General features: G+C 38.7%; 19 protein-coding genes and 1 non-coding gene across 20 annotated transcripts; 8 read left to right on the plus strand and 12 right to left on the minus strand.

The window, feature by feature from the left end:
* Nucleotides 1–386: 386 nt before the first annotated feature.
* HHO1 (histone H1) lies at nt 387–1,181 on the plus strand (the record flags this gene model as incomplete). The annotated part of the gene is made up of 1 exon (XM_002497425.1): nt 387–1,181. One exon carries the CDS (start codon nt 387–389, stop codon nt 1,179–1,181), a length of 795 nt encoding a protein of 264 aa, XP_002497470.1.
* A 519-nt stretch (nt 1,182–1,700) lies between these two features.
* On the plus strand, nt 1,701–3,443 carry TBF1 (Tbf1p; the record flags this gene model as incomplete). The annotated part of the gene is made up of 1 exon (XM_002497426.1): nt 1,701–3,443. The coding sequence occupies one exon, from the start codon at nt 1,701–1,703 to the stop codon at nt 3,441–3,443; it is 1,743 nt and encodes a 580-aa protein (XP_002497471.1).
* Nucleotides 3,444–4,327: 884 nt separating this feature from the next.
* On the plus strand, nt 4,328–5,623 carry STE4 (G protein subunit beta; the record flags this gene model as incomplete). Its single annotated transcript, XM_002497427.1, has 1 exon — nt 4,328–5,623. The coding sequence occupies one exon, from the start codon at nt 4,328–4,330 to the stop codon at nt 5,621–5,623; it is 1,296 nt and encodes a 431-aa protein (XP_002497472.1).
* Nucleotides 5,624–5,797: 174 nt separating this feature from the next.
* Nucleotides 5,798–6,490, minus strand: SAS5 (Sas5p; the record flags this gene model as incomplete). The annotated part of the gene is made up of 1 exon (XM_002497428.1): nt 5,798–6,490. The coding sequence occupies one exon, from the start codon at nt 6,488–6,490 to the stop codon at nt 5,798–5,800; it is 693 nt and encodes a 230-aa protein (XP_002497473.1).
* Nucleotides 6,491–6,692: 202 nt separating this feature from the next.
* TAF14 (TATA-binding protein-associated factor TAF14) lies at nt 6,693–7,328 on the minus strand (the record flags this gene model as incomplete). Its single annotated transcript, XM_002497429.1, has 1 exon — nt 6,693–7,328. One exon carries the CDS (start codon nt 7,326–7,328, stop codon nt 6,693–6,695), a length of 636 nt encoding a protein of 211 aa, XP_002497474.1.
* A 450-nt stretch (nt 7,329–7,778) lies between these two features.
* SPR2 (Spr2p) lies at nt 7,779–8,702 on the minus strand (the record flags this gene model as incomplete). Its single annotated transcript, XM_002497430.1, has 1 exon — nt 7,779–8,702. The coding sequence occupies one exon, from the start codon at nt 8,700–8,702 to the stop codon at nt 7,779–7,781; it is 924 nt and encodes a 307-aa protein (XP_002497475.1).
* A 355-nt stretch (nt 8,703–9,057) lies between these two features.
* AIM41 (Aim41p) lies at nt 9,058–9,603 on the minus strand (the record flags this gene model as incomplete). The annotated part of the gene is made up of 1 exon (XM_002497431.1): nt 9,058–9,603. The coding sequence occupies one exon, from the start codon at nt 9,601–9,603 to the stop codon at nt 9,058–9,060; it is 546 nt and encodes a 181-aa protein (XP_002497476.1).
* Nucleotides 9,604–9,828: 225 nt separating this feature from the next.
* On the minus strand, nt 9,829–11,187 carry RUD3 (Rud3p; the record flags this gene model as incomplete). The annotated part of the gene is made up of 1 exon (XM_002497432.1): nt 9,829–11,187. The coding sequence occupies one exon, from the start codon at nt 11,185–11,187 to the stop codon at nt 9,829–9,831; it is 1,359 nt and encodes a 452-aa protein (XP_002497477.1).
* Nucleotides 11,188–11,423: 236 nt separating this feature from the next.
* RFC1 (replication factor C subunit 1) lies at nt 11,424–13,949 on the plus strand (the record flags this gene model as incomplete). Its single annotated transcript, XM_002497433.1, has 1 exon — nt 11,424–13,949. One exon carries the CDS (start codon nt 11,424–11,426, stop codon nt 13,947–13,949), a length of 2,526 nt encoding a protein of 841 aa, XP_002497478.1.
* Nucleotides 13,950–14,048: 99 nt separating this feature from the next.
* STE13 (Ste13p) lies at nt 14,049–16,700 on the minus strand (the record flags this gene model as incomplete). The annotated part of the gene is made up of 1 exon (XM_002497434.1): nt 14,049–16,700. The coding sequence occupies one exon, from the start codon at nt 16,698–16,700 to the stop codon at nt 14,049–14,051; it is 2,652 nt and encodes an 883-aa protein (XP_002497479.1).
* Nucleotides 16,701–16,887: 187 nt separating this feature from the next.
* Nucleotides 16,888–17,784, minus strand: RPL5 (60S ribosomal protein uL18; the record flags this gene model as incomplete). The annotated part of the gene is made up of 1 exon (XM_002497435.1): nt 16,888–17,784. One exon carries the CDS (start codon nt 17,782–17,784, stop codon nt 16,888–16,890), a length of 897 nt encoding a protein of 298 aa, XP_002497480.1.
* An 858-nt stretch (nt 17,785–18,642) lies between these two features.
* RCN2 (Rcn2p) lies at nt 18,643–19,215 on the plus strand (the record flags this gene model as incomplete). The annotated part of the gene is made up of 1 exon (XM_002497436.1): nt 18,643–19,215. One exon carries the CDS (start codon nt 18,643–18,645, stop codon nt 19,213–19,215), a length of 573 nt encoding a protein of 190 aa, XP_002497481.1.
* A 69-nt stretch (nt 19,216–19,284) lies between these two features.
* On the minus strand, nt 19,285–20,043 carry COX11 (Cox11p; the record flags this gene model as incomplete). The annotated part of the gene is made up of 1 exon (XM_002497437.1): nt 19,285–20,043. One exon carries the CDS (start codon nt 20,041–20,043, stop codon nt 19,285–19,287), a length of 759 nt encoding a protein of 252 aa, XP_002497482.1.
* A 126-nt stretch (nt 20,044–20,169) lies between these two features.
* On the plus strand, nt 20,170–21,249 carry RDS2 (gluconeogenesis transcription factor RDS2; the record flags this gene model as incomplete). The annotated part of the gene is made up of 1 exon (XM_002497438.1): nt 20,170–21,249. One exon carries the CDS (start codon nt 20,170–20,172, stop codon nt 21,247–21,249), a length of 1,080 nt encoding a protein of 359 aa, XP_002497483.1.
* On the minus strand, nt 21,246–22,199 carry MCT1 ([acyl-carrier-protein] S-malonyltransferase; the record flags this gene model as incomplete). Its single annotated transcript, XM_002497439.1, has 1 exon — nt 21,246–22,199. The coding sequence occupies one exon, from the start codon at nt 22,197–22,199 to the stop codon at nt 21,246–21,248; it is 954 nt and encodes a 317-aa protein (XP_002497484.1).
* Nucleotides 22,200–22,731: 532 nt separating this feature from the next.
* Nucleotides 22,732–23,625, plus strand: ODC2 (mitochondrial 2-oxodicarboxylate carrier; the record flags this gene model as incomplete). The annotated part of the gene is made up of 1 exon (XM_002497440.1): nt 22,732–23,625. The coding sequence occupies one exon, from the start codon at nt 22,732–22,734 to the stop codon at nt 23,623–23,625; it is 894 nt and encodes a 297-aa protein (XP_002497485.1).
* Nucleotides 23,626–24,082: 457 nt separating this feature from the next.
* On the plus strand, nt 24,083–24,919 carry DSC3 (Dsc3p; the record flags this gene model as incomplete). The annotated part of the gene is made up of 1 exon (XM_002497441.1): nt 24,083–24,919. The coding sequence occupies one exon, from the start codon at nt 24,083–24,085 to the stop codon at nt 24,917–24,919; it is 837 nt and encodes a 278-aa protein (XP_002497486.1).
* Nucleotides 24,920–24,949: 30 nt separating this feature from the next.
* RPB8 (DNA-directed RNA polymerase core subunit RPB8) lies at nt 24,950–25,387 on the minus strand (the record flags this gene model as incomplete). The annotated part of the gene is made up of 1 exon (XM_002497442.1): nt 24,950–25,387. The coding sequence occupies one exon, from the start codon at nt 25,385–25,387 to the stop codon at nt 24,950–24,952; it is 438 nt and encodes a 145-aa protein (XP_002497487.1).
* A 240-nt stretch (nt 25,388–25,627) lies between these two features.
* On the minus strand, nt 25,628–25,723 carry ZYRO0F06666r. Its single transcript is given in 2 exon segments — nt 25,628–25,672; nt 25,687–25,723. It is a non-coding gene; the product is annotated as a tRNA-Ser (tRNA).
* Nucleotides 25,724–26,399: 676 nt separating this feature from the next.
* ISU2 (putative iron-binding protein ISU2) lies at nt 26,400–26,948 on the minus strand (the record flags this gene model as incomplete). The annotated part of the gene is made up of 1 exon (XM_002497443.1): nt 26,400–26,948. One exon carries the CDS (start codon nt 26,946–26,948, stop codon nt 26,400–26,402), a length of 549 nt encoding a protein of 182 aa, XP_002497488.1.
* Nucleotides 26,949–27,075: the final 127 nt, after the last annotated feature.

Genomic DNA, 27,075 nt, shown 5'->3' on the forward strand with positions numbered 1-27,075 from the left:
TCACAATGAACGCGAAATTTCTAGACGATCCCTACATAATGGAATAATGTTATGACTACTGTTACTACTCAGTCTTTCCCTGAGGGATGGTTCAATATCTCTTTTTCTTTAATTGTTGTACCGTATATCTCTTTTCTATACTTGTTAGAGATTAGCGACTATAACGGCTGGCTCCCTAGTTCTCTGGATTCCATGAGGCTTTTGCGGTGACTGGGGTTGACTTCAGTGAATTTACGTGCGTTGTAGATACGGCTGTGAAATCAACTAGGAAGCATCTTGGCTTGTTTATTCGTATCCATTTTGTTTTGTTATGTATATATAAGTGCGTATTATCTTGTCCTTCTTCAACACCCTAAATCTTACATACCATAGGGGCATCAAGTAATATGGCAATAAAGAGAAGTACGAAATCAAATCCAAACAAGGAGTCTGCTCAGAACTCTGAGGTTGAAGATCTTAGAAAGAAGACCACTACGGCAAAAAAGAATGAACCTGCCAAAAGCTATAAAGAATTAGTAGTAGAGGCCTTAATTTCCCTTGATGACCGTAGGGGTTCAAGTCGTCCAGCAGTTAAAAAGTACATCAAGGAGAAATATCCAAGTGTTGGATCGGTAGCTGCATTTGATTCTTACTTTAATAATGCAATAAAGAAAGGTGTTGAATTAAAGGAGTTTGAGTTACCAAAGGGACCATCAGGGACTTTGAAATTGGTCAAGAAAATCGATAGTTCAGATGAGAATGGAAAGGTTGAAATTCGTAGAAGCTCTCGTCAAGCAAAATCTGAAGAGGCTAAAAAGCTCTCTACGAATTCCAATTCTACTGCAAATGAAAAAAGTCGTGGCAGACCTAAACCTAATAATAACAACAATAAGGTTAAAGTGGAAAAACCACAACCAAAGACTAAGTCCAAGGTTGTACCTTCTCCTACATATAAGGAAATGATCATTAGTGGGATTTTACAGTTGAACGACGGTAAAGGTTCAAGCCGTTCAGCATTGAAAAAATTCGTCAAGGATCAGTATAAGAATGAAATTAAAGCAAGTTCAAATTTTGATCACTTGTTTAACAGTGCTTTAAGAAAAGGTATCGAATCTGGTGATTTACATCAGCCAAAGGGCCCCTCTGGTATTGTTAAGGTGCTTAAAAAGAAAAAGGCAAGCACTGCTATAAAGACAGCTTGAAGGGTGTAGAAGGGAAATGTCAGCTTAGAAATAGGAATATCGTTGTAATATTAATTGTTGTTGCTATGACCCACAAAATATGGAAGAGTTTTCATGGTTTTATTCTAAATTGTAGGTATTTGATGTAAGTGTTGCATTCATTGGTATCTTTTGTGTAGGATTCAAGAAAATAAGGCAAAAAGGAATAATTTTTCTTAATACTTTCGACTACGAATGATCGAATGGTGTATATTCTGAGCCTCGTAAAATTCATTTAGTGGTAAATATTTAGCCGCCAAATGTTCTTATTCTAGTCTACGTGTGAAATGACCATGTGCGTTGAAGATCTTCTAATTTCAAAAGGAGCCCTAATGACAATATCCTTGAATTCTCAGGGTATACTAATGAACCCTCATCGTAAGATAGGTCTATCATCGAGCGGGTCCAACAGGTGTACTAAAGATACAGCGGTAGAGACCCCATTAGAGGCCTTTATGTGTATTTAAAATCCATTTTTCAAGCCTCTAACAACAACCTTCCATGTCTGAACTGTATTCTGAGAATTTAAATCGGTTTAACGGTATCATAGAGAGTTTACCGCTGAAGCTACGGCTTAATATCTCATCACTGTGTCTTTTAGATAATGTTGCTACTCAGATGCTGAGGCTACTTCTGCTAAACTCAACTTCACCTCAAGTAATTGAAGTGATAAGTGATCCGACCGCATATTTGAGTTCTGGTGAGACTGAGATGTTTCAAACGCTTCTGAAGCTTTTCACACACATCAGAATGATTTATGATTCGAAAACGCCACTGCTAACGGTCCATGATGTAGTTCCTGGATTATGGTTCCCTAATTGTCCCGCACCATTAATCTTAAGAGGGCATGAAGCATACATTGTGACGGCAATTCGAAAATCAAATTTACTCACTTTCTTACTGACTATACTGAATTGTTTCAACTACGGATTTGAACTTTTACAAGAATCGTTCTTAGATGTTTTTTGTCCCAATACTATATTCACTGGTAATACTACGATTGATCAAAATGGTAAATTTTTAAAATCACAGGCAATTCTCTATTTGGAGTTAAAGACACAGGCGTTTATTTCAGCACTCAAAAGTTTTGAGAATGGATCTGATCGAATTCCAACTGCAAAGCAGCAGGAATTTTTGGATATATTTTTTTCCAATAATCTATCAGACCAATTGGTGTTAAGACGAAGGGGTAATAGGCATAACATTACTGAAGAGATTATGACACCATCGCAAAGAGAATTTGTGGAAAGATGTGAACGTCGTCGTGAAAATCTTTTAAATTATACAAGTTTCAAAAATCTAATTCAGGATTACGATTGGAATCATTTTGTCAAAGAACTTTTAGATTATTGTAATAAAAATCTGGGACTAATAATTTGGGGACATAAAGGTAAAGGTAAATCACCACTTTACTGTTTTGATATTACGGAATTTGATACACAGGTCTTATATGCTTCTGGTGCGGCAGCATCTGATGAAAATGTCGCCCTTGTAAACACCAATGCGAATACTTCTGGCGGTGTTCATCAAAATCTGTTGGGTGGTGATCCGGGGTCAGGATCCTTTGATTCTCCTGATTTGGCTTCTACCGTTACACAACAGGTGATGCTCTCAGCTGGTGGTGGCGTAGACGGTGGAAGTAGTAGTCATGACAAGGATGCTATAAAAGATGTGCATGGCAATAGATTAACAAAATCGTTGGCTGATGCAGCTGTAGCTGTAACATCGAGCTCTCAATTGGGTCATCCTATCACTGGTGCTGGCACCACTGCTGGTGGTGGTGGTGGCAGAGGTGGTATGCTGAAAAAACTAAATTCTAAGAGAACATGGTCGAGGGAAGAACAAGATGCATTAGCAGAAGGTCTTAGGGATGTTGGTCCATCTTGGGCAAAAATTCTCGATCTATATGGGCCAGGTGGTAAAATCAACGAATCTTTGAAAAATAGATCACAAGTCCAATTAAAGGATAAAGCTCGTAATTGGAAATTACAGTATCTGAAAACGGGCAGACCATTGCCGGAATATTTACTCAAAGTAACAGGTACACTCGAAAGAACTTTTAGATCGAAAAAGAAAATAGGATCTTCAGCGACATCCCCTGCGGCGGCGGCCGCCGCCGCAGCTGCTGCTTCCTCCGTAGGAGGTGGTAATCATGAAAGAGAATCAAGTGCAGCTTCGGAACTATTTGGGCCAAGTGCTACCGACACTTCGGGGTTTGATCCCAACCTAGAAGCTAATATATAATGAACGATAATAAACGGTGCGGTACTTATTTCCCCTCGATGTCTTTTAAACATTGAGTTGCAACGAAAGAGCTCATTCTTTCCTTTATGCGCATTCATTCTTGACGATATACTATTATGCATGATGTGTTATGTCGTTCCTTTTCGGAGTATACACCACGGCATTTCTCAAAGTGTCAGTGTCAGTGAACAGCTAAAATTAAGATAATAATAATAAATAAAAAATACATACATGTACTATAAAATCAATCACAATAGAGTCACTAGAGCAACCCGAGTTTTGAGTCAAAGTATTGGGTCCATTTTATCCATTAAAGGCAGTATAACTAACTGAATGTCACAGCCACTTAAATTTGGATCGAGTTTTTTCGCAGCTCAACAGTTTTTGAGGTTTAAAGCACATCAAATCTTAGAACAAGTTGAAACGCAGAATTAATGAGATCATTCTTGGTACCTCAAGTGGGTGATATAGTAAGTGACTATTGCTTCAGCATGGTACCGAATCTCTAATCGGCAAGTATGCAGGTATGCAGGGAAAATGAGAAATAAAAAAACTACGGTATATAGTTATGCCTTCGATTGATAAATGATATATGACGCACAGGTTAAAGGGGGCATACGTAGATTACAGTCAGTAGAGAAGTAATTTAAATTTGCTTGTAGTTCACTCTAAAATTAATTAGGATTTGGATTTGAGAACAAGAATAAATTTACTGTCATTGTTGTAACACTACAACTGCATCTCACTTTATGATTTTTTTACAAAACTAATTTAGAAGGCAACAGCACTATTCACCGTATTCTTCCTATTCTTTTTTTTTTCTCGTCTTTCCAAGCCTTTTACTATTGTTGTTGTTGTTGTTATTAGTTGTACTTTAGTCTCTTATGAGCATGAATCAAGCCGAAGATAGTCTAGCATCAATATATGGCACCAATGATAATCAGACGCAAAATCAATTCATACATTTTCAGCCTCAAGAAGCAGTAGCACTTGAAGAGGAATTGCAGAGAAAGATCGATCTGTCGAGACAGGAAACGAAACATTTGTACAATCAGATTGATAAAGTAAAATCAAGAGCTCACGATGCAAATCTCTTAGATATGGCCAAAAGTGTTTCTCCCTTGAAAACTGATAAAATTAATCTCACGCCGACACTGGTTCTCAAGGGCCATAATAATAAAGTTTCAGACTTCCGTTGGAGTTCGGATTCGAAGAGCATCCTGAGCGCAAGTCAGGATGGGTTTATGCTGATTTGGGACACTGATACTGGGTTAAAGAAAAACGCCATCCCTTTGGATTCGCAATGGGTACTTACGTGTGGCATCTCACCATCTGGAAATCTAGCTGTAAGTGGAGGTCTGAACAACAATTGTACCATCTACAGAGTTCCGCGAGACAGTAAAGTGCAACAAAGTGTTGTTTCCATATTTAAGGGCCATACTGGTTATATTTCAGATACTGCATTTACAGACAATGCACATGTAGTTACTGCTAGTGGTGATATGACTTGTGCATATTGGGATATTCCCAAGACAAAAAGGGTTAGAGAATATGCAGACCATTTAGGTGATGTTCTTTCTCTGTCGCTGCCACCGCCAAATACTAACAGCAATCTATTTGCCAGTTGTGGGTCAGATGGATATGCTTTTGTGTGGGACACTAGATCGACAAATGTGGCACAGACTTTCTTTATTAGTGACAGTGATGTGAATGCAATTCAATTCTTCAAGGACGGTAATTCTATTGCAACCGGAAGTGATGATGGTGTAATAAGGATGCTTGATCTTCGGGCTGATTGTCCCGTAGCCACATATTCACTAGCCAAGTCAATGAGAAAACCTAAAAGCCAGCCAACATTTACCACAGGTTCTTCCCCCACCAAGCCAGGTTATGAAGGTGATATCTCTCGGAAAACAAGTCACAAAAGTATTATTAGTCCCAGTTATTTGGATAATCAAGGCGTGTCCTCTTTGGATTTTAGCGGCTCCGGTAGATTGATGTATGCGTGTTACACCGATTTTGGATGTGTCGTATGGGACGTGTTGAAGGCAGGGATTGTTGGTAAATTAGAAGGTCACTCAAACAGAGAATCAGGAGTTCGGGCAAGTCCAGATGGTCTGGCCGTTTGTACAGGATCATGGGATTCTACCATGAAAATTTGGTCGCCAGCTTATATTTGAATGTCACCAAAAAAGATAAAAGTAAAAACAGTACTAATAATTCAATGCATCTGAACAATTTGTTTTCATTTGACCATGTATTACTATTAGATTTGTTGTCATTCTTTGAGTAATGATGGAAGATCCGCTTCATGCGTATACGCATACACATATGTAGTCTTTTGATAAATCACTTTAAAATTCTTTCTCATCATTTCCATGCAAAATGTAATCACCAATCGTTTGTAAAAGCTCGTTAGGTAATTGGTAAAGTCCCATTAAAAAATCATCGTGCCTTTCCTGCTTGTTGACTTCGGCTTGTACTGCTGGATGTCGTAGAATTAATTGAACAATTTCAGTAACAGAATCTTCGTCCAATTTTGGTATAAGGTTTATCCAATTGCGTAACTGTGATTGAGAGATAGTTTTCTCTTGCTTTTTATCAAAATTGGCATCAGGCAATGTGAAATTCCTGGATAAATATTCTCTAATCAGAGGTGTATGGCATGGTACTTTTATAGCGTAGTCAATTGCAACAGCACTATGTTCAAATGATAGAAGATGGTTTATCGTAAATTTACCAACGTTTTCAATAAAATGACAGACAATTTCCATATCGAATTCCCCCCAACCTTCTTCTTCTAGTACAAACGGTGGTTGTCTGAATTTTCTAACAGGTTCTTTGAAAGTAGGATGCAGATAGAATATGCAAATGGAAACGATATCTAATACCACTTCTTCATCTTTTTCATTTAACATGCATAGTTCAACTCTCCATCGACGTACGGGCAACTCGCCCATACATGAAGACTGATCTTCTTTAATCACCTGTTGAGTCTTGACTCTAATGTTGACATCAATCGTAGGTATATCCATTCCATTCCCCATCGCACCGAGACTAGCATTCGCTAATATAATACATCTGTTACGATAGAACAAGCCTTTCTTTATACCCAATTCTCTTGATACGCGATGAGTGAAAAAATTGTCAAATGATAGTAAAATACATATATGTATATATGTATATATATTTCAATTACAGCAAAAAATATTTGAATTTTAGTTTAAGTGGTATTTTGTTTTCCTCTCATTATTCGGTATTCTTTTTCACATAATCCCAAAGACTCTTAAGTAACCCATCCGGCAGACTGTACAGATCGATGATAAACTCACCTTCTTCCACGTTATTCGTTACGTTCATCTCTGGTGTACGATTGTCTGTGACCATTTGCACAACGCCGACTAAATCATCTTCATTTAATTTTGTTAGACCGAATGCCAACTTCTCAATATCGACATTACCCTTAACAGTTGATGCACTAGCGGCTTTTGCCTTCTTTACCTTAGGCTCACCATTAGTTGCAGCGGCTTTACGCTTGGAAGAGCCACTAGTATCATCTAGGGATCCACTCTTGGCCAATTCTGCTGCTAAAGTTGGTTTATTTGTAGGAGCCTGTATTACATGATCAATTTCGTATGATTCCTGTAAGAAATTCAAATCATGGGTAATCTTTCTCTCACCTGCCTTTTCTAAAAGGAAAACACTGATGTCAAGTGGGAATCCACCCCATCCTTGTTCCACAATTTTGAAAGGTCTTTCCGTAAAAGTTCTATTGGGATTGGCAAAGGTTGGGTGTAAATGGTAGACCACTTTATCAAATATCGTAGCTGGTATCTCCTTACCTTCTTCATCTAATAGTACAATTTCAATACTCCATTGTCTCATGGGGAAATTCTCTACAGGGGGTAAATCCGGTAAAACATGTTGGCTGGTCTTGATTCGAACCGTTCTTTTTACTGACTGTGATAAAAGGATTCATGTTAGTATATCGATCTTGCAAAAAAAAAAAGGAGCAAAAAGATTCTTGGAGTAGCACATACTGCAACCATAACTGTTTAGCCAACTCTGGAACGGCCCACTAATGCGGTTTCAAATACTCTGATAACCTGTATCAATGGCCAACTATTCTGTTCTGATTGTTTGCTAGATGGGCTCAACCACTTGGATTCTTCGTTAACGTTTCCGTCTTCCCTCGTGTTTAGCGATCTACAAATGTCAGCGTAATCTGTCACCATGTCAGCGTCACAAAAAGGTAAAATAGGATAATAATTATATTAAATCATGCATAAAGTATAGAAGACTGATTTATCCTTGAAAGTCAAACTCGAAGTTTCTTTAGCACATTTGTGCAAATACCAGAATGGAGATTAAAAATGCGAAGAACATCGTAGTGGGCATTATGGAACTGGAAGCATTATGGAATCCAATTGTAGTTTGATTGGTGTAGTTGGTGTGGTTGAGCTTGGGATGCTGGATTTTAGTGTAATTGCGATGTTTTCCAAAACTTTTCGAAGTAAAAGTTGGATGAGTTGAAGATTCAGTACTGTTCCTAAAAACTGTAACATTAGCGCTAGTTTTGTGATGATTCTTCTCTGAAGTATGAATTGAAGAGCAATGAGAACATTCAGAACTCATCTCAGTGGATGTCGAACAAGGTGTAGATTCAGCAAAAGTACTCGTAGGAGAAGAATAAGTTGAGGATGAGTCGGATTCGTGGCAGGTGGACTCAGTTTCAGTCACGGTGGGTTCTGGTTGAGTTTCCATAATAGTGCTTGTACTAGTGAATTTTTCAGTTGGTGGTTCTTCTTTTTCCTCTTCATGTTCTTTGTGTTCTTCAGGTTGATCACCTTCATGTAAAGTACCATCATAAATTTTGTGCACCGATTCATAATTTTCCCTATCCTGTTGATTCAATGAATCTTCGATTTGATTATTATTATCATTAGAGCGGTTCTGCTGCAAAAGTTCATCCAATAATTCATTGGTTGCAAACATCATACTTTCGTAATCCTTTATACTGACAAATTGGGGACTATTAGGTAAATCGGTAAAAATTATATTCGAACTAGTACCCAATTTTTCAACTACCTCTGGAGATAGTGCTTCAGGACTGACATGAATAGATAATGGCTGTTCTTCAGAAAGCATGGAGACATCCTCTTGTTCAAAAACAGTCACTTCATATGGAGATGAAGATGCAGTTTTTACAAACAGGTAAAGGCCCACAAGCGATGATGCCAGATTGAACTTTTTGAACATTTTTAATTGGTGCCTAATTAATTGGAATTAGTGCCTTGAGAATACAGAGGTCAAAAGGTAAGGAATTTTATCTTTTTCAACTTTTTAAAAAAATGTATGAATAGTTAGAAGGAGAAGGGATAGAACCTTTTGAATTTTCTAGGTCCTTATATAATTTCAAATAATCGACCTCTCACAAAAGAATAAAAAAAAAAAAAAAATAGTTGGAAGACCAGAAAGCTTTGTGGTACTGCAATCTTGATTGAGGGTCCTTCTGCTTGAAGCTTGACTAATTTAATTGAAAATTCATATTTACATGACACAAAATATCGTGGAATGGGTAGAATAAAAATAGTGATTCGATTCAAGTAAAAATTCAGAAGACATTTTTGAACTGTTGAACAATGCTTGCTTTCACAGCATTAGGGGAAGCTTTCCATTCAGAATTTACAGTTTTCCAATCGATCTTACCAAAGGCTTGCTTCATCTGTAAAGTGGGTTCCTTTTCCTTCAAATTTTTTAACAATTGTAAGACTTTTGAGTCAATTTCCTCTTTAGAGGCCACAGGTAAGGCACTCCTGTACTGCTCAATAATCCCCATTTCATGTTGTTCTTTAGCCACTAAATCTTCCCTTTTATTGGCTAAAAACTCTGTGATAGAGTCTTTCCTCTGACTAATTAATTTTGAGTACAAGTCGAAAAGGGTGAATTCGTCAAGGGTCTTGTCTTTATTATCAATTTCTTTATTCTTGATAGTTGACAACAGACCTCTGATAGTAGTCTTTTTTAATTCATCTTTAGCCAACATGGCTTGCTTCAAATCTTTCTTTAGTCCCCCTAGTGCAGCATTGTAAGATTCGGTACTATTAAATCTAATGAATCCTGTTAAGCGTGGTTTGATGAATGCGGCTCTTCTAAACATGACTAGACCCTACCTATTATATTAAGCGTTCTACTACAATTGATGCTTTAAGAAGTTTCTGTCAATTGATTGATTGACATCTTCCTTGTCGAAATAAGATACTCAACACGTGATAAGGCGGTTACATGAAACGAACTAAAAGGTGTCATTATGAGGATGGCATTTTTGTTTTAGTTGCTTTTATTTTAAGGTATTCTTATGTTACTCTATGCATTTTAGTATTATCTATTCACTTTCTTTCTCCAAGTAGTCGGTCCACATGGAGACAAAGTTCTCAGTTCTCGACCCCGATTTTGATCTTTTCCCACTGGTTTGAGAATTTAGAATTAGACCTGCTTGTCTCTTTTTATCATCATCCCAATTGAGAAAACTTGATAGTAATTCAAGAACTTCGAATTTCCTTGGATCTGCCCGAGGAATGGCAACAAATGAAATTAATAAATTGGACATCAATTCCTTATCCACAGATTCAGAATCGCTTGATTGTTTTAACATCGCCAACGCCTTCGTCAAATGCTCATTTAAGATAATCGCTTCATGTCTTAATTTTCCAATCTGTAAGACACGATCTTTACATTCTTTTTCTAGTTTTTCCTTTTGTTCCACAGCATCTTTCATCCTTTCAACTTCTCCCCTCAAAGTATCAATAGTATCTACATGTGATTTCGTAGATTCTTTACTCCTTTCCAGCTCAGCTTTCAAAGAGTTCACTTCTATGTTCCTTTGTGTCAATTGATCGTTAAATCGTTGTTCCGTCCTTTCTAATTCAGCTTCCATCTCCTTTAGAGAGTCCTTTAAGATGGAATTTTCCTTTGTCAAATTTTCCAGATTAAATTGGAGATCCTCTCTCTCTTGATGAAGCGCAGAAATGTCCTGCTTATTATTGTCCAATATAAGAAGCAATTCCTGCAACTGTGTGTTTAATTGACTATTTTGAGTCTTTTGGAACTCTAGTTCATGACTATGTGAAGTATTGAAAGTTTCCAATTGTCTTTGTAAATCATCAATGGTTTTCTTGTACTCTTGAGACTCCTCATGAACAGTTTCTCGTTCCTCCTCTATACTAGATAACTCTTTGTTTAAAGTAACCACAGTTTGTTGTAATTCAGATTTTTCCTTCGTGACAGAGTCTAATTTTTGCTTCAATTTCATGTTTTGAGATTCGTATGCTGTCAATTGTTCCTGTACAGACTCGAGTTCATTTTGAGATTCTTTCATCTTGTTAAACACGTTTTTCATCGATGAAATCCTTGACAGAAGATTGTTGTACTGACTTTGGAATTCATCCCTTTCAGCTCTGACCTTAGATAACTCTGATTCGTCTTCATTCCCCTCAGCTTTGTTCTTCTTTTCTAGTTCCAATTTCAACTCCCTGATTTGTTGGTTTAGGGATTCCACTTGATCATTTGATACCTCTGAAGGCCCTGAAACCTCTTCCTTCGCACCATTGCCATTCAACTCTTCAGAATCACCCCCTGAGGCCACGGATTTATCCAGTTCAATGGGCGTCTCTTGTTTTGAACTATCTTCAGAAACAACTTGAGATCCTAGCTTCTTACCACCTTTCTTCTTACCCTTAGCCATTTTGCAATTCGGTCGAGAGACAGAAGGCCATACAAATAGGTTTTGTTTATTTTATTTTATTTTAATGTTCATCTATCTTCAACAGTAAGGTTTCTTTTAATCTTCGTGGCATCAAAATTTAACATGAAAAATGGAAGGCCTCCAAAGGTAATTTGAACCCTTTAGAAAGACTGCAAAAAGGGTTTTCAGGGGTCCATTAACTGCTCAGAGACTGGATTAAATCAATTCTGTGTCTAATGGTTAATATCACAGACTTCTTTGGTAAGGATAAGAAGACAGGCGGTGGTAGACGTTTAAGACCGTCATCATCAACATCATCGTCAACAGCTGCTAAAAAAACTGAACCAGAGGTTATTGATTTGGATGAGCCTGAATCTGAAGCAACTGTGAAGAAAGAAGAGAAGAAGAAGTCTTCTGAGCCCGTGAAACCCAAGGCTAATTCCAAACCGGCTTCATCTGGCAGTACCGGCTCTACTAATCCAGTCACGGCCCAAGATGTACTGGCAAAGATACCTGCAGTTGATCTTTCCAATGTTCATGTCAAGGAAAATGTTCAATTCGATTTCAGAAACAATAACAACGGTAATGATCAAGATGTTCCTATGGGAAGTGCCGATGATTTCCCGGAGGGTAAACCTAATTGTCTCTTGGGATTGACTTTAGTCTTTACTGGGACACTGCCAAATATTGAAAGAGGTGTAGCTGAATCAATAGCGAAAAGGTATGGTGCTCGTATAACCAAATCAATTTCCAGCAAGACATCTGCAGTAGTATTAGGTGAAGAAGCAGGACCTAAAAAAGTGGATACTATTAAAAAATTGGGCATTAAGGCAATTGATGAGGAAGGATTCAAGCAACTGATATTAGGTATGCCAGCAGAGGGTGGTGATGGGGCACTTGCAGAAAAAGCACGTAAAAAGATCGAAGAACAAGAGAAACAGGCACAAAAGGAAGCCGATGAGATGGCTAAAAAGGAGAAGGAAAGAGTTCAAAGAATCGAAGCTGCTCAGAAATCAGGTGAGAGTGCTAAACAGAATGATTTGGTTCATGAACAAAATAAGTTGTGGACTGTCAAATATGCACCAACGAATTTACAACAAATATGTGGTAATAAAGGTGCTGTTACAAAGTTAAAGAGTTGGTTAACCAACTGGGATGAGAGTAAGAAAAATGGATTTAAAAAATCAGGTAGAGATGGCTCGGGTGTGTTTAGAGCAGCTATGCTTTATGGTCCTCCGGGTATTGGTAAGACGACGGCGGCCCATCTAGTTGCAAACGAACTTGGATACGACGTTTTAGAAAAAAATGCATCTGATGTCCGTTCAAAATCGCTATTGAATGTTGGCGTGAAGAATGCATTAGATAACATGTCTGTGATGGGGTTTTTCGAAAACAAGCACAACGCTCAAGATGATAACAGTAAAAAGTTTGTTATTGTTATGGATGAAGTTGATGGTATGAGCGGTGGTGATAGAGGTGGGGTGGGTCAATTGGCTCAATTCTGCCGTAAGACTTTAACACCTATGATTCTAATTTGTAATGAACGCAATATACCCAAAATGAGACCATTTGATAGAACTTGTTTGGATATTCAATTCAGAAGACCGGATGCCAATAGTATAAAGGCCAGATTGATGACCATTGCCGTAAGAGAACGTTTTAAACTTGACCCTAATATTGTGGATAAGCTGGTACAGGCTACTCGTGGTGACATTAGACAGATCATTAACCTGCTGTCTACGGTATCAAAAACAACAAAGACGATTAATCATGAAAATATCACGGAGATATCACAGGCATGGGAGAAAGAAATTGCATTGAAACCATTTGATATTGCGCATAAACTTCTCGATGGTCGTATATATACAGATGCTGGATCCCAGACATTTAACTTGAACGATAAGATTGCATTATATTTCGATGATTTTGATTTTGCACCATTGATGGTACAGGAAAACTATGTGAATACTAGGCCTTCCCTTTTACAAAGTGGTGAAACTCATTTGGAAGCTATAGCTAAAGCCGCTGACAGTATTTCAATGTCGAATTTGGTAGAAACTAAAATTCGCAGTAGTGAACAACTGTGGAGTTTACTTCCATTACATGCAGTGCTTTCGTCTGTTTATCCCGCTTCCAAAATTGCTGGCCAAATGGCGGGCAGAATCAATTTCACCAGTTGGTTAGGTCAAAATTCTAAGACTAACAAATACTACCGATTATTGCAAGAACTACAATATCATACTAGATTGAGCACTTCGACCAATAAAGTTGGCTTAAGATTAGAGTACTTGCCAGCTTTGAAAAAGAGGTTATTGGATCCAATTTCCAAGGAAGGCTCTGAGGGTATCGATGCTGTGATTAAAGTTATGGACGATTATTACCTGACAAAAGAGGATTGGGATACGATAATGGAATTCTTAATTGGACCTGCTAGTACAGATGCTGCATTGAAGAAGATTCCTACCCCTGTCAAAACAGCATTTACAAGAAAATACAACAGCACGACTCATCCCGTGGCAATCTATAGAGCTGGTACGACAACTATGGCATCATCAGCTTCTGCAGACCAGAAGCCCGATTTTGAAGATATAATTGACGCCGACGATGCTGCACCACCAGCAGAAAATGAGGAGCCTGATGAAGATGCAGATTTGAAGAAGGATAAACTGATTAAACAAAAGGCAAAACCTTCCAAGAGAAAGGCGACAAAACCTGCATCGGGTAAAGAATCTGCACCAAAGAGAAGGAGAACGAAAACTTGAATGTATTTACTGTATTGTTTTTTTTTTTTATAATTACTGAACTTTTTTATAACGTAAGATCCTTGCTTCTTCATTTTCTTAATAAGAAAGTCTTAAAATTTATCGAGGTTTGAAATGTCCAGCAAATGCATCCTTAAGCCATTGATACAATTTGGTGAATACCACTTTTTGTGCGTTGTGGAAATGAATAGTATGATCAGAATCTGGGAATATATGCATATCGTAATTTTTGATTCCTAAACTGTTCAAATGATCAACAAACTCATAAGAGTTCTGTATATGAACATTATCGTCGGCGGTCCCATGAATCACGAGAAGTTTTTCAATTTTTTCAAATGATTTGAAATCTCTAATGCTTGCTCTGTCGCTGTATCCTTGAATATTTTCCTTGGGGAGTCCCATGTATCTTTCTGTATAAATGGAATCGTAATAGGTCCAATTGGTAACGGGAGCCACAGCCATTGCATAGTTGAACGTTTGACCAGCATCGTATTCTATGGTTTTTAATGCGGCGAAACCACCGTATGACCACCCCCAAATTGCGACTCTTTCCTTATCTACGAATTGATGATTAAGTGTGATGAATTGCCTTGTAACTTCAGTGATGTCTCTGGGTTCCCAATATCCAATTTTGTTCTTTGCCCATGATTTAAATTTCCAACCTTTACCACCAGTACCCCTAGGTTCTACTAAAAGAACAATTGCGTGTAACCCAGAGGAAACTGCTTGTTGAAAGAAAACGTTGAATTTAGTGAAATAAGATTGAGACCCAGGTCCGGCATAGCTTTCCACTAAGACTGGATATTTCTTCTTAGAATCTAGAAAAGGCGGTTTAATCTCCACGTAATTAACTTCAGTTCCATCATCTAATACCATAGATTTGTAACTCGTAACAGGTAAATCGTAACGTTTCAATGATTTTTGCAGATCGTTGTCATCAGTTAAGCGTATGACATTATTATCCTTAGCGGTATCTGCATCTAAAACGTCAAAGAGATCACCAGCTATGGTAACTGGTACACTAGATCCCAGTTTTCTAGCCAGAGCATATCTACAACTTGGACTCAATTCGAACTCGTAAAAATCTTCCTTTTTATCAGGATTTTGTAAAGTCTTGATTTCACCAGGGCTACCACTGTTAATAGTTACAGTATACAAGTGTTGGGCCATCGTTCCAACCATATTGGATAGAAAGAAGACGGAATGTGTTTCATATTCGTAACCAACAATACCTTGATTTCTAACTTCCCAGTTGCCCTTAGTAATTTGTTGACCTTTAGTATCAGAGAATCTAGCAAAGTAGAAAATGTGATTAAAACCATTTTCATCTGGTAGAATATCCAGATAACCATATTCTGGTCTACCTTTCTCTTCCATAGGCGGTACGGGAACGACATTTCTTGCCTTTTCAACCCAACCGTCAAATTTTTTAAAATCCAAAGTGTACATGGTTTTAATTGTATTATTCTTTGTATCATAAATTCTAACGATTAGCTTTTGAGATGAACGATCAGATATTTTGAACAAAAATGCATTTGGACCAACCCAACTAGCATCATATAATATATAATCTTCCCCCCAATTACCTTCCGCTGATTCCATAGCATTGATCAATGCTATCAAGCCTGAATTTAAATCAAGCATGTAAAGTTCGACTTTCGGGTTAAAAGAGCCAGGTTTTGGGTATTTGATTTCTTCCAATTGCGGAAACATATTACCATTGTTGATATATTTGGGGAAAGAATAAGTATTAACTTCGGAATCATCAAATTTGGCAAATATTAATTTGGAATCATCGGGGCACCACCAAACCGCCTTTTCGTCAGCTAAAACTTCTTCTTCATAAATCCAATCAGGTTTCCCGTGTAAAATGTTAAAGGATCCACCATGTGTAAGTCTTCTGGCAGGATTCTTGGTGTAGAGACTTTGAATGTACAAATCATTATCATGAACAAAATATACGAAATTGAAATTTGGTGAAAAATGGGCATATGAAACTGGGGTTAGTAATAATGATGGGTGTGGTGAAATCGGCAAGATTTGACCGGTTTCAACGTCATGAATCCAATAAAGACCGTGGCTTGAATGTCTAAACTCTGCTTTCAAATCAGTTGCAAAAATGGTTCTATCCAACCTATAACTGACTTTAACCTTTTGAACAACATATTCCTTACTTTCATATTCAAATTTATTTGTACCCAATGGTTCGGCAAAATTACTATCGTACAATTGTTTTGCTAAGATGGTATAATCATTATTATCATCTTCTTGTAAACTTAAATATAGACCAGGATCTTCTTCATGGTATTTTACAGTTTCTGGAGGCGGTTGAATGAAATGAAATGATTTCTCAAAATATGAAAAATCACCATTTAACACATTATCAATGTCAAATGATCTTGTTCTAAATCTATTCTCTGCATTTTTTTGAAGATCAGCAGTTGATTTAACAATATAGAATGGGACCAGGAATAGAAGTAAAGTTATCAAAATTCCAAGGAACAGCATTAAACGTACACGATACCTTTTCCATGATCCCATAATGCCCCTTGATCTTAGGGAAATATTAGCAGCGTTTCCATTCTCTTGAGTGGACGGTGAAGGTGGGGGATCAACGACAATTCTTGCATTATCAATGTGATTCATATCATTGGGGAATTGATCCAATTCAATATCCTCCATATTGAAAGAACTCGAATTCTTCCGCTGTAAGAAGAGATGACTATTCTTCCTCTTATGAGAGGACGACATGGAGCGCTAATTGAATTCGTTCTCTAGTAAATTGTATTAAAGCTAAAAAAAGGGTAAAAAGTAGTAAGCAAAGTTCAAGTAAAGTACTATCTTAATTAATCACTGCAATTAGTGCTATAACAGGGCGAAACCTTTCAAATACCTACAAACGAATAAAATGAGTACATAATACTTATAAATCGTCTGCTTATTGTTGAGAAGCAGCAGCCAAAAGGTTGATCTTGGCAGCAACACGTTCGCGCTTTTGTTCCTTGGACAACTTTCTTTGCTTGTACTTCTTGGATTCAGCAGCGTATTGGTCCTTGGAGAATTTCTTTTCAGTTGGCTTGAAAGATGGGTCAGCTCTGATAGCTTCGTGAGCTTGTTGGTAGATTTCTTCAACGGATTCAGCATCGATGTCATCGGCAATGTAACCTCTGAACAATTCTTGGTATCTTTCTTCATCATCGTCAGCCAATTCTTCCATGTATTGGGAGACGTGACCACCGAAGATGTAAGATCTCAATAGATCAGCATCCAATTCTTCAGATTCGAAATCGAAACCTGGGAATCTCTTTGGAGAGTGTGGGACGTAAAGACCACCGTCGGAAGCACCCTTCAAAGCACCGAAGACACGAGCACCAGTGGTGGTTCTTTGTAGACCAATGTCCAAGAAAACCTTGAATGGACGTGGGCCATCCTCCACAGCTTCGGTCAAGTTGTATTCACCTTCAACTTCTTCAACACCTGGGTAGACCTTGTCAAGACCCAACTTTTGCAAAACTCTTCTAGCGACCAAAAGACCGGTAGCGTAAGCAGCAGCCCAGTTAGTCAAACCGTGGGTGATACCGTATCTTGGCAACTCGTGAGAGTAGGCAGCGGCCAAAACGATGTCACCAGTGATTTGAGAAGAAACAATTTGGCAGATGATGTCCTTGTTGGTGAATCTAACCACTAATCTGTACTTAGGAGAAGCATACTTAGCCTTGTGTTGGGTGACCAACTTTCTTCTTTGGTAGTAATCGGTCTTACCTTCTCTTCTTCTCCTGAATGGAGTTTGGAAACGAGATTGGTAGGCGTTGTTCTTCAAGTTCTTAAAAAACATTGTGGAGGATGTGGGCACGCGTCTATTACGTTTATGATCCAAAGGTCACTAATCTTTAATCACTAACTCTAATATTCCTTCATCTCATCGGTATAGTTCTTCAAAATTGAAAAATTCAGCACACACGCTCTCTGCGTCCATTGCGTCGGTGTGTAATGTTCTCGGAGTTTTGTAGAATTGAAAAAAAAATATCTTTTTGAAAAAGAATTTATAACCCATACATACACCCACACACCCTTGAACAGTCACTGATATTGTCAAAGTGCTATGATGACCGTGACTCGCAGTATGTCCACGATTGTCTACCCTCGTAAATCGTGTGCCAATCCCGTCGATCCTCCAAGTGGCTCGGCAATGCAACCCAAGTTATTACGTTATTTTACTTCCTTAAGAGAATTATCGAGTTTAGCTTTTGTCCATTGGGATGGAAACCGATAACTGCACAGCCCAGTGAGGCTTTCGCTACGCCTATCGGACTTACTTGCATACAAGACGTTATAAAATTGTTCTATATTCTTAATCTCTCATTATTAACGTTGCAATGCTGGAAACCCTTTCCGAGTAGCAGCTGCAAGTAGCAACAAGTGATGAGCCCTGATGGTAGTAAGAATAATAATAAGCCCATGTTTATTGTGTCAAAGGGAAACTGAATTAACAGCCGCAAGACATCACATCGGACGACACTAGATTTACTTTCTTACATGCAGCATACAACAATAATAATAATATATATATACGTATACATATATGAGTATGGAAGGTGTTAATGGTGGTAATGGTAGTAGTGGAGTATCTTGTAGTAGAGGCGAATAATAAAAGTAATAGTAGCAACAATAACGACTAGAGCATTGTTTTAAAATGATATCAATGGCCAGGGTTCAGATTATACTAACCAACGTTGACAAGAAATTGTTCAAGCAAGGTTGGCCACGTGATCTGGAATCAGAACTGTTTAGTACTAAGTTCCCTCAGTTAAAGCCCCAATTAAGTTACTTTAGTCCATTGCCATTTCTCAATCGAATCGTAATCATATTTGCTGATGAGGCAAGTGCAAGTCAAGTGTACAATTATTTGGTTGAAAACCATCCCGATGATGTTAAGGTATACCTTTCGGAGTCCTTACTATCGCAAAGAAGCAATTCAGAAAATGATACCGATAGGATAAGTAGGAGTAAGAATGGTGCTGGAGAAAGACCTATACTATCTCTAAACACTGCCCAGGAGGCAAATGTTTCTTCGCCAACACTTTCACCAGACCGTACTGGCTCCCCCACGCTATTGAGATTTGATGATAACTCCGAATTTCATCTTTATCAAGAGCCATTACCCAAGAATCAAAAGCAACCATTGCAGGTGGGTACAAAATGTCTATGGCAGGATCAGGGACAACCCATGTCACCCAGTATTACTCTAGATGAATTCACACATTAGGAACGGAAGGGTCTTTGTAGATATGTATTGGTGTATGCATATGTCTATTTACAGGATGTAATTAATCAATTAGGATCTGGTATCGACGACTTCGTGTCTATCGTAATGGGCTTTGAAGAAGGTATAGTGCAGCATCATATCGTCAATGTTTCTCATGTTTGGGTCACTGGCAAAATCAGGGTCTATAAAGAAGAAAACCGGCATGTCAACCTCTTCGCCTGCTGCTAGTCTCTGTTCTTCAAAGCAAAAGCACTGGATTTTGTTAAAATATTGGGCGGCATCACCAGGCGTAATGGAGTACGTTGCCATACCGATAATATCTTTATCGCTTGTATTTTTGGCTCTATAAAATGCTAAAGCAGTTTCACCTGGCTGAACATAGACTTCCCTCTGTTCTGGTGTAAATTTCCATGGTAAGATTTGTGAAACTTCGCTAGTGAATCCAATTCGAATTCTCTTTTCAGTATCAACTGGGACTAATTTATCACTTGTAAATTTACGCTTATCGGTAATTGGTATACCACCAAATCCAGTTCTAGCACAGATAGCCCTATACAGTGGTACAGCTGCGTATGCTAAACCTAGAAAGATAACGGCCACACTGCTGAAATAAAAGGCTACTGTTCTATTACGGAATTTCCTCTCTTGCGAACTCTTCATATTACGTAGCTGAACCATTTGGTCTCTTGTCAGGTTCAAATCAGTAACATTGACGGCTTTACGGAATGGGATCGTTGTATGGTGTATTCTTCTGATGGGATTGATAAGTCTCAGGGATAATCTATTACCGTACCACAGGCATTGGGGCATGATCATTTTCATCGTCATTGCAATGGTATATTCTGTTCTTATTCCTTGACTTCGAGTTTTGGCTTTGAAAATAGGAAAGTTTCATAACGTTAACTTAAACGTCATATACATACAGGCAAATATAAATGTATAAGCATTTTCGAAATGAGTACCAAGAGGAAAAAGGTTTCTAAATCCTGTGTATTCTGCCGGAGGTCTCATCTGATCTGTGATGAACAGAGACCTTGTTCAAGATGTATTAGGAGGGATATTGCACATCTGTGTACTGATTCTTTAGGTTCGAACAATCCTGGCAATGCTGATTTAGATGTTGGTAATAGTATCGCTGCTAGTGCTAATGAGAATTCCAAGATGGCAAGCTTTTTAGCTCAGCAACCAACCTTTGTGTCTGAACATGTGGGATCCGAGTTTAGTTCTTTGAATGAGTTCTTAAGCATGTTGGAAGATCCATTACTAGTTAATAACAATAGTAATAACAGTAGTAATAATAATACTAATACCCATAATAATAATAACAACTACAATCCTACGCTGCACGTAGATAATGTGGAAAGGGAACTCGATACGGCGACAACTTCCAAGGAACACTTCTTTTTGACGGCGGCAGATCCATCGACTGAGATGACACCCGAGGATAGGCTAAAACTGGTGATTAATGCAAAATTGGAAGCCGGATTGTTACAGCCCTATAACTATGCACAAGGTTATACCAGATTACAAAATTACATGGACAAATATATGAACCAATCGTCAAAGCAAAGAATTTTAAAACCGTTATCAACCATTCGTCCTGCTTTTAGAGCCATTGCTCGTTCATTGAAAGATGTCGACCTTATCCTGGTAGAGGAAGGCTTTGAAAGAATGTTATTATCTTATGACAGGGTTTTCACATCAATGAGTATGCCCGCATGTCTATGGAGACGTACAGGAGAAATTTATAGAGCAAATAAGGAATTTGCCAGTTTAGTCGATTGTGGTGTGGAGGACTTGATTGAAGGTAAACTGGCGATATATGAACTAATGACAGAAGAAAGTGCTGTTAACTTCTGGGAAAAATACGGCTCAATTGCATTTGACAAGGGTCAAAAAGCCGTATTAACAAGTTGTAATCTGAGAACAAGAGATGGCCGAAGAAAAAGACCATGTTGCTTTAGTTTTACCATTAGAAGAGATAGGTATAACATCCCTATATGTATTGTGGGAAATTTCATTCCGATTTCTTAGGTATTATGTGACATTTCATATTTTTGTATCGATTCTAACGAGTCGAACTCCCATGCTTTCAATTGACAATTACGTCTGACCAAATTGTAAACAACACTACCTGGCCCCATGCAAATGGCTTCATCCAGCTCACCACTCATATCATTATTAATCGTATCGTAACATTCTGTAAATTGAACCGTATTACTGCTACATCTAACAAATTTTTCCAATGCTCGATGGGCTACTGTGGATAATTGACCATCCAAGTTACACAGTATCGGATGGTCCAACTGCATATTCAAATTGGTTCCTTTATCCTTCATGATTTTCCAAATGTAATCGTACAGTAATTCGTGTGTAGGTCTTAACACTGCGCTATTGTGGAAGGGGATACCATCGGGATTTGTCAATTCCGTGATTCTTAGACGTGGAAATTTTAGATGCAATTCAATCCGCAACGACTCCAATTCACTGACTAGACCTGTCACTACGCATTGTTTGACACTATTAGCATTGGCGATGGAAACGCTGTCTATTTGCAATTCCTGTAACAGTTGCTCTACTTCCTTCGGTAGGTTTTGCGCTCTGGGCGATGAAAGTGCCCATAGCGCAAATCTCTGGTTAATTCCTCGAGCTTGCAAGTACCTTTTCGTGCACTGCACCATTAAATCGTTTCGGTAATTTGCAATGTGGAAAAGATTTTCAATATCAAACATCCCATTAGCCCAAAAACATGTCAATTCACCTAGAGAGTGTCCTAGAAGTAACAGCTGCTGTTGCTGCAGTGGAGCTGCAAATAGCTGGTAGAAGAGTGCTGAACTCACCGCGATTGAACCCGGATTTGAGGGATGGGCATAGACGTACCTTAAAAGCGATTCAGGACATTGGACGGGTCTTCGTGAAACTACTGACCTTAATGTAGGAATTGAAATGGGAGTACCTTGACCTGGAAAAGTACACAGCTTCATACTTTCGGAATTTTTTTCTCCCTTTAACTCATCTCATCGTACCGCATGTAAAGAACTGCATCAATTTTTCAACGGCCTATACCGAATTGAAATTATCAGCATAGTGAAGAGACCAGCTGATTGGCAAATGGCAACCCGCACTAAAATCTAAATCAAGATAATGAATTCAGAACTGTTTCCGGGAATGGATTATGGGAGGAGCCATCGGAGCATAGAAATGAGGTGAGAGTAGGAGCCTTTAGAAAGACACCGGAATAAAGCGTATATCCAAATGAGTCATAGGCACAAGGTCAATAGTAATATATTGAAATAAGTGACCATGGTGCCCTATCAGCAGTACATTTTTTTCGCATCGGAAATTTCACACATATTAAACAGGTGAAAAATATGAAAATTTTTCAATCGTTCTCTATTATAAAGAAGGTTTATTTAATTAAAGGTGGATTGTTTATTGATTAGAGGTTATCGGTTTAGAGGGGATAGAATCGAGAGTTCAAGATAGAGACAATAGACAATAGAGAAACATACAATCATGTCAGATCCCGCACCACTTCCCTTTGCACTGCAATTTGTTGCCGGTGCTGTTGCCGGTATTTCAGAAATCCTGGTTATGTACCCGCTGGACGTTGTCAAGACTAGGATGCAACTGCAATTGAACACTGTTTCTGCCGATGAAAGGTATAACGGTGTGGTGGATTGTTTCCGTAAGATCATCAAGAAGGAGGGTTTCTCCCGTCTTTACAAAGGTATTACTTCTCCTGTGTTAATGGAAGCCCCAAAGAGAGCCACAAAATTTGCCTGTAATGATGAATTTCAGAAATTTTACAAACGTTCATTCGGTGTTGAAAAGTTGACCCAACCTCTATCCATTTTAAGTGGTGCTTCTGCAGGTATCTGTGAATCGCTTGTGGTGGTGCCATTTGAATTGGTTAAGATTCGTCTACAAGATCAAAATACAACTTTCAAAGGTCCAGCTGATGTGGTTAGACACATCTGCAAAGAAGAAGGTGTCCTTGCCATGTACAATGGTTTAGAATCAACTATGTGGAGACACGGTGTTTGGAATGCCGGTTACTTTGGTATTATCTTTCAAATTAGAAGCCTCCTCCCAGCGGCTCAAAATAAATCTCAAAAGACAAGAAACGATTTGCTTGCAGGTGCAGTGGGTGGTACTTTCGGTTCATTCTGTTCTACACCATTTGATGTGGTTAAATCTCGTATTCAAAACACTGCTGTGGTACCTGGTCAAATGAGAAAATACAACTGGACTTGGCCATCGCTTTTCACTATTTATGCAGAAGAGGGATTCTTGGCCCTTTACAAAGGTTTCCTACCAAAGGTGCTCAGATTGGGTCCAGGTGGTGGTATCCTGCTGGTGGTGTTCACCGAAGTTTCCGACATGTTGAGAAACGTCACTAACAAATGATTGATATAATGACATTCGTAGGGTTTGTATATATTTATTCATAAGATTTGAAGACATATTCAAGACTTTTACAATTTCTACAGTTCCTCCTAAAGTTACTAAAGTTACTAAGGTTACTACGGATTTATTTTTGCATGCATATTCGTTCTACCAGCCCTTGCAAAAGCGTTGTTCAATTGCTAGTACAAAAGGGCGTTAAGATGAACGGAATTGATCTCTCCTCAGACTGACGCTGAAGAATGCATAGGGATAGCACTCACAGCAACACGATAGTCCTGGATTTCCGCACGATATTTTGTTATATCTTGATTGTTTTTCTAGGAGGAAAAAAAAGTGGCGAAAAGATGTTCAAGTCTGTCCTGGACAACGATGCCCTTTATATATGTTGAAAAATTGACAAAACAAAAGTCAAAATCCAAAGGAGCTCTAAAACAAAAGGAAGAATAAGCATTCACCTATGTCACAAGAGCCGCTTTTACCACTATATAGGACAGCACCAAATAGTCCAAATCGTCGAGTTATCGTAATAAGATTTTCAGATGTTAATATTAGAGATTTAGAAATTGACATTACAGATGTACCATATAGGGAGGTTACAACCCGTTGGCTACGGCAGAAATGCAGGGAACTGAGGCCACAAGAAACTGACAGTAGAAGGTTAAAATTTATTAGAAGTGGTGCACTTTTAAATTCTCATGCCGACCTTTCGAGTGAATTGAGTAGACATTTTATTCGACAAGATGCGGCTTCTAATGGTAACGACAGTAATAGGGATCAATCAAGGAGCAAGTTTTACATCCATTGTATTGTAGGTACAGAACGTCTGGAACGTGATCAATTACTCAATGAAGATGCCATGGATGATGCGGGACCCTCGAGAGAAGGTGTAACTACACAAGCCGTTGGATTCGATCGTTTGAGAGCTGTTGGATTCACAGATGAAGAGATTGAACTACTTAGACAACAGTTTAGAGCTACTTATGGTGATTTAGAAACAGAACCAAACCGTGACGGTGATGACAACGATATTAGACAATTGGAAGAACAATGGATGGAAAGTGGTACCGAAAGACCCGGTGAAGCCGTTTACGAAGATGAAAGGTTTAATGCAATGCCAACATCAAATTTCAGACACAATCGCGACCTTTTGGTCGGGATTTGTGTAGGTTTTTTTCTAGGGTTATTTGGATTATTGCTCATGAAAACTGAAGGCTTGTTTAGTAAAAGGCAAAAGATGGCAATTGTTGCAGGAGTTATGGTTAATGTAATGTTCAACGCAGTCAGAGGGTTTTGAAAAAATATATACAACATAATATTTTTTTTTTTAACGACGAAGTAAAAGGAATGCATTCTCTTGCTTTAAATTGTTTAAACTACGGTAATTTCCTTCCAATCTCATTAAAAGACCACCGAATGAATAGTAAACTGCGATTAGATCATTACTGACTTCCTCAAAACGGTACGCGGTACCATGCATCACGTAGTCGTAATCATCAGCTAAAGATCTTTCACCAGGTTGTGGAGGTCTCCAGGAACGAGTTGCAGATGGATCATTGACGTTTTTCTCTAGTTCCAAAGAGGATGCGATAGTAGCTGTAACTTGTTCGCCGGTTTGCACGGGGAAAAGATCCGTATTCACATCTAGTGCCAATTTGCAATGTTCTTGTGTAGTAGAAGTAGCTTCAATACGCGCTACACGGTTGTATTTACCAGGATCAACATCTGCTACTAAAAAGACGTCGTCAAAGAGAGTGTTAGACATTGTTAAGGAATCAGACAGTGAGGAGGGGTTGCAATGGACGTTGACGGATCTTCTTCAAAGAGATGAGCTCTTGAGATGAGATTCTCAGTTGGCACTACTAGACGCTTTTTTTTTTTCTTAATATCTTTCGAAATTCTTCATCATCGTTCTATACGTGTATTACATGATGTAGCTTTGCACGGCCCAAAATGCGTACGGAGTGACGTGTTCTTGGAACAAAGAACAAAAAATAAATTGTTACGACACCAGCAGGACTCGAACCTGCGCGGGCGTAGCCCAACAGATATCTGTTTAGAACATTCAAGTCTGTCGCCTTAACCACTCGGCCATAGTGTCTAATAAGCTTGTTGAAGGAAGAGCAGGAGGTATTTCCTATATTGGATAGTTGCTTAACACAGAATCATGAATGTTTCCATGAGCAAGTGACTGGGTAGATCCAATCCCTTGGTGCAAGTACACTTACTTTCCTCCCCCCCCTCTCTCCCCCTCTGCTGCAACTCCGTATGGTCTTTGACACAATCTTCCACCTCTCCCGAGTACGGCGCTATCGCAGGGGTTATGGAATTTAGGGAAGCTACCAGAATCAAGCGATGAGGTTGAATTAAACTTAAAGGCTGGAGATGACAAATGAAGACAAAGGGTCCATGATAATCTGCTCGCATGCCCGATACGCATTCACGTAGATAGATGTTCAGCCGCATATGTCATCGCATCAAGCAAGAAGTAGATGCATTTAACAAAGAATTGGCCCTCCAGGGCTACGTTGACTGTCTAAAGCACCACTCCAACTGCCATCACATACAGAATGCCAGTCAAAGGTGCCAGCGCACCCGTTCCCTTCATAACAGGCGTATATCGTACTTCACACGTGATGCTGCACAACATAGGGTGCGCCTCGTTTAATCCATCCCATTACCGTTACAATATAAACACATTATATACACAAAAATATATGCCATCTCATATGCAGTTAGATAAATCTAAGAATAATAAACCCATAGTCGTCTTTCTCTTAAGCCGTAGCGACAGTCTCCTGGCTCTTGGCACCACCTCCTAAAACGGTACCCTTAGTTCTCTTGGAATGGTAATCCTTAATTGCTGCCTTGATAGCATCTTCGGCTAACATCGAACAGTGCAGCTTCACAGGAGGCAAAGACAATTCCTTAGCAATTTCAGTGTTTCTAATCTTTGCAGCCTCCTCTAATGACTTACCTCTTACTAGTTCTGTCATATAACTGGAAGATGCAATGGCAGAACCACAACCAAAGGTCTTAAACCTCACATCTTCGATGGTACCGTCTTCACCAACTTGAATCTGTAGTTTCATAACATCACCACATGCTGGTGCGCCCACTAAACCAGTGCCTACGGTTTCTAGGGTTTTATCCATTGAACCAACATTTCTTGGATTTGTGTAATGATCAATGACCTTTGGATGGTAAAATCTTGTTGTGACTGCTGAAAAAGCAGGTGTTAATCTGGGAGCATTAATAGCACGTGCAGTACGGAGAGTGCTAGCGTTGATGGTTCTTAGTCCTGTTGTGAATCCTGTCTTAAACATGGTTAACTATCTTAATATTATTCTTGTCCAACTAAAAAAATAAACCAAAGGGAATAAAAGTGCATAGACTGTTAACAACCTGCCGTAGCCTTTCTTCTTATATATGCTTGCCCTTTGACCACCTCCG

This window comes from Zygosaccharomyces rouxii, assembly GCF_000026365.1.
Source record: "Zygosaccharomyces rouxii strain CBS732 chromosome F complete sequence".
Classification (NCBI taxonomy): Eukaryota; Fungi; Ascomycota; class Saccharomycetes; order Saccharomycetales; family Saccharomycetaceae; genus Zygosaccharomyces; species Zygosaccharomyces rouxii.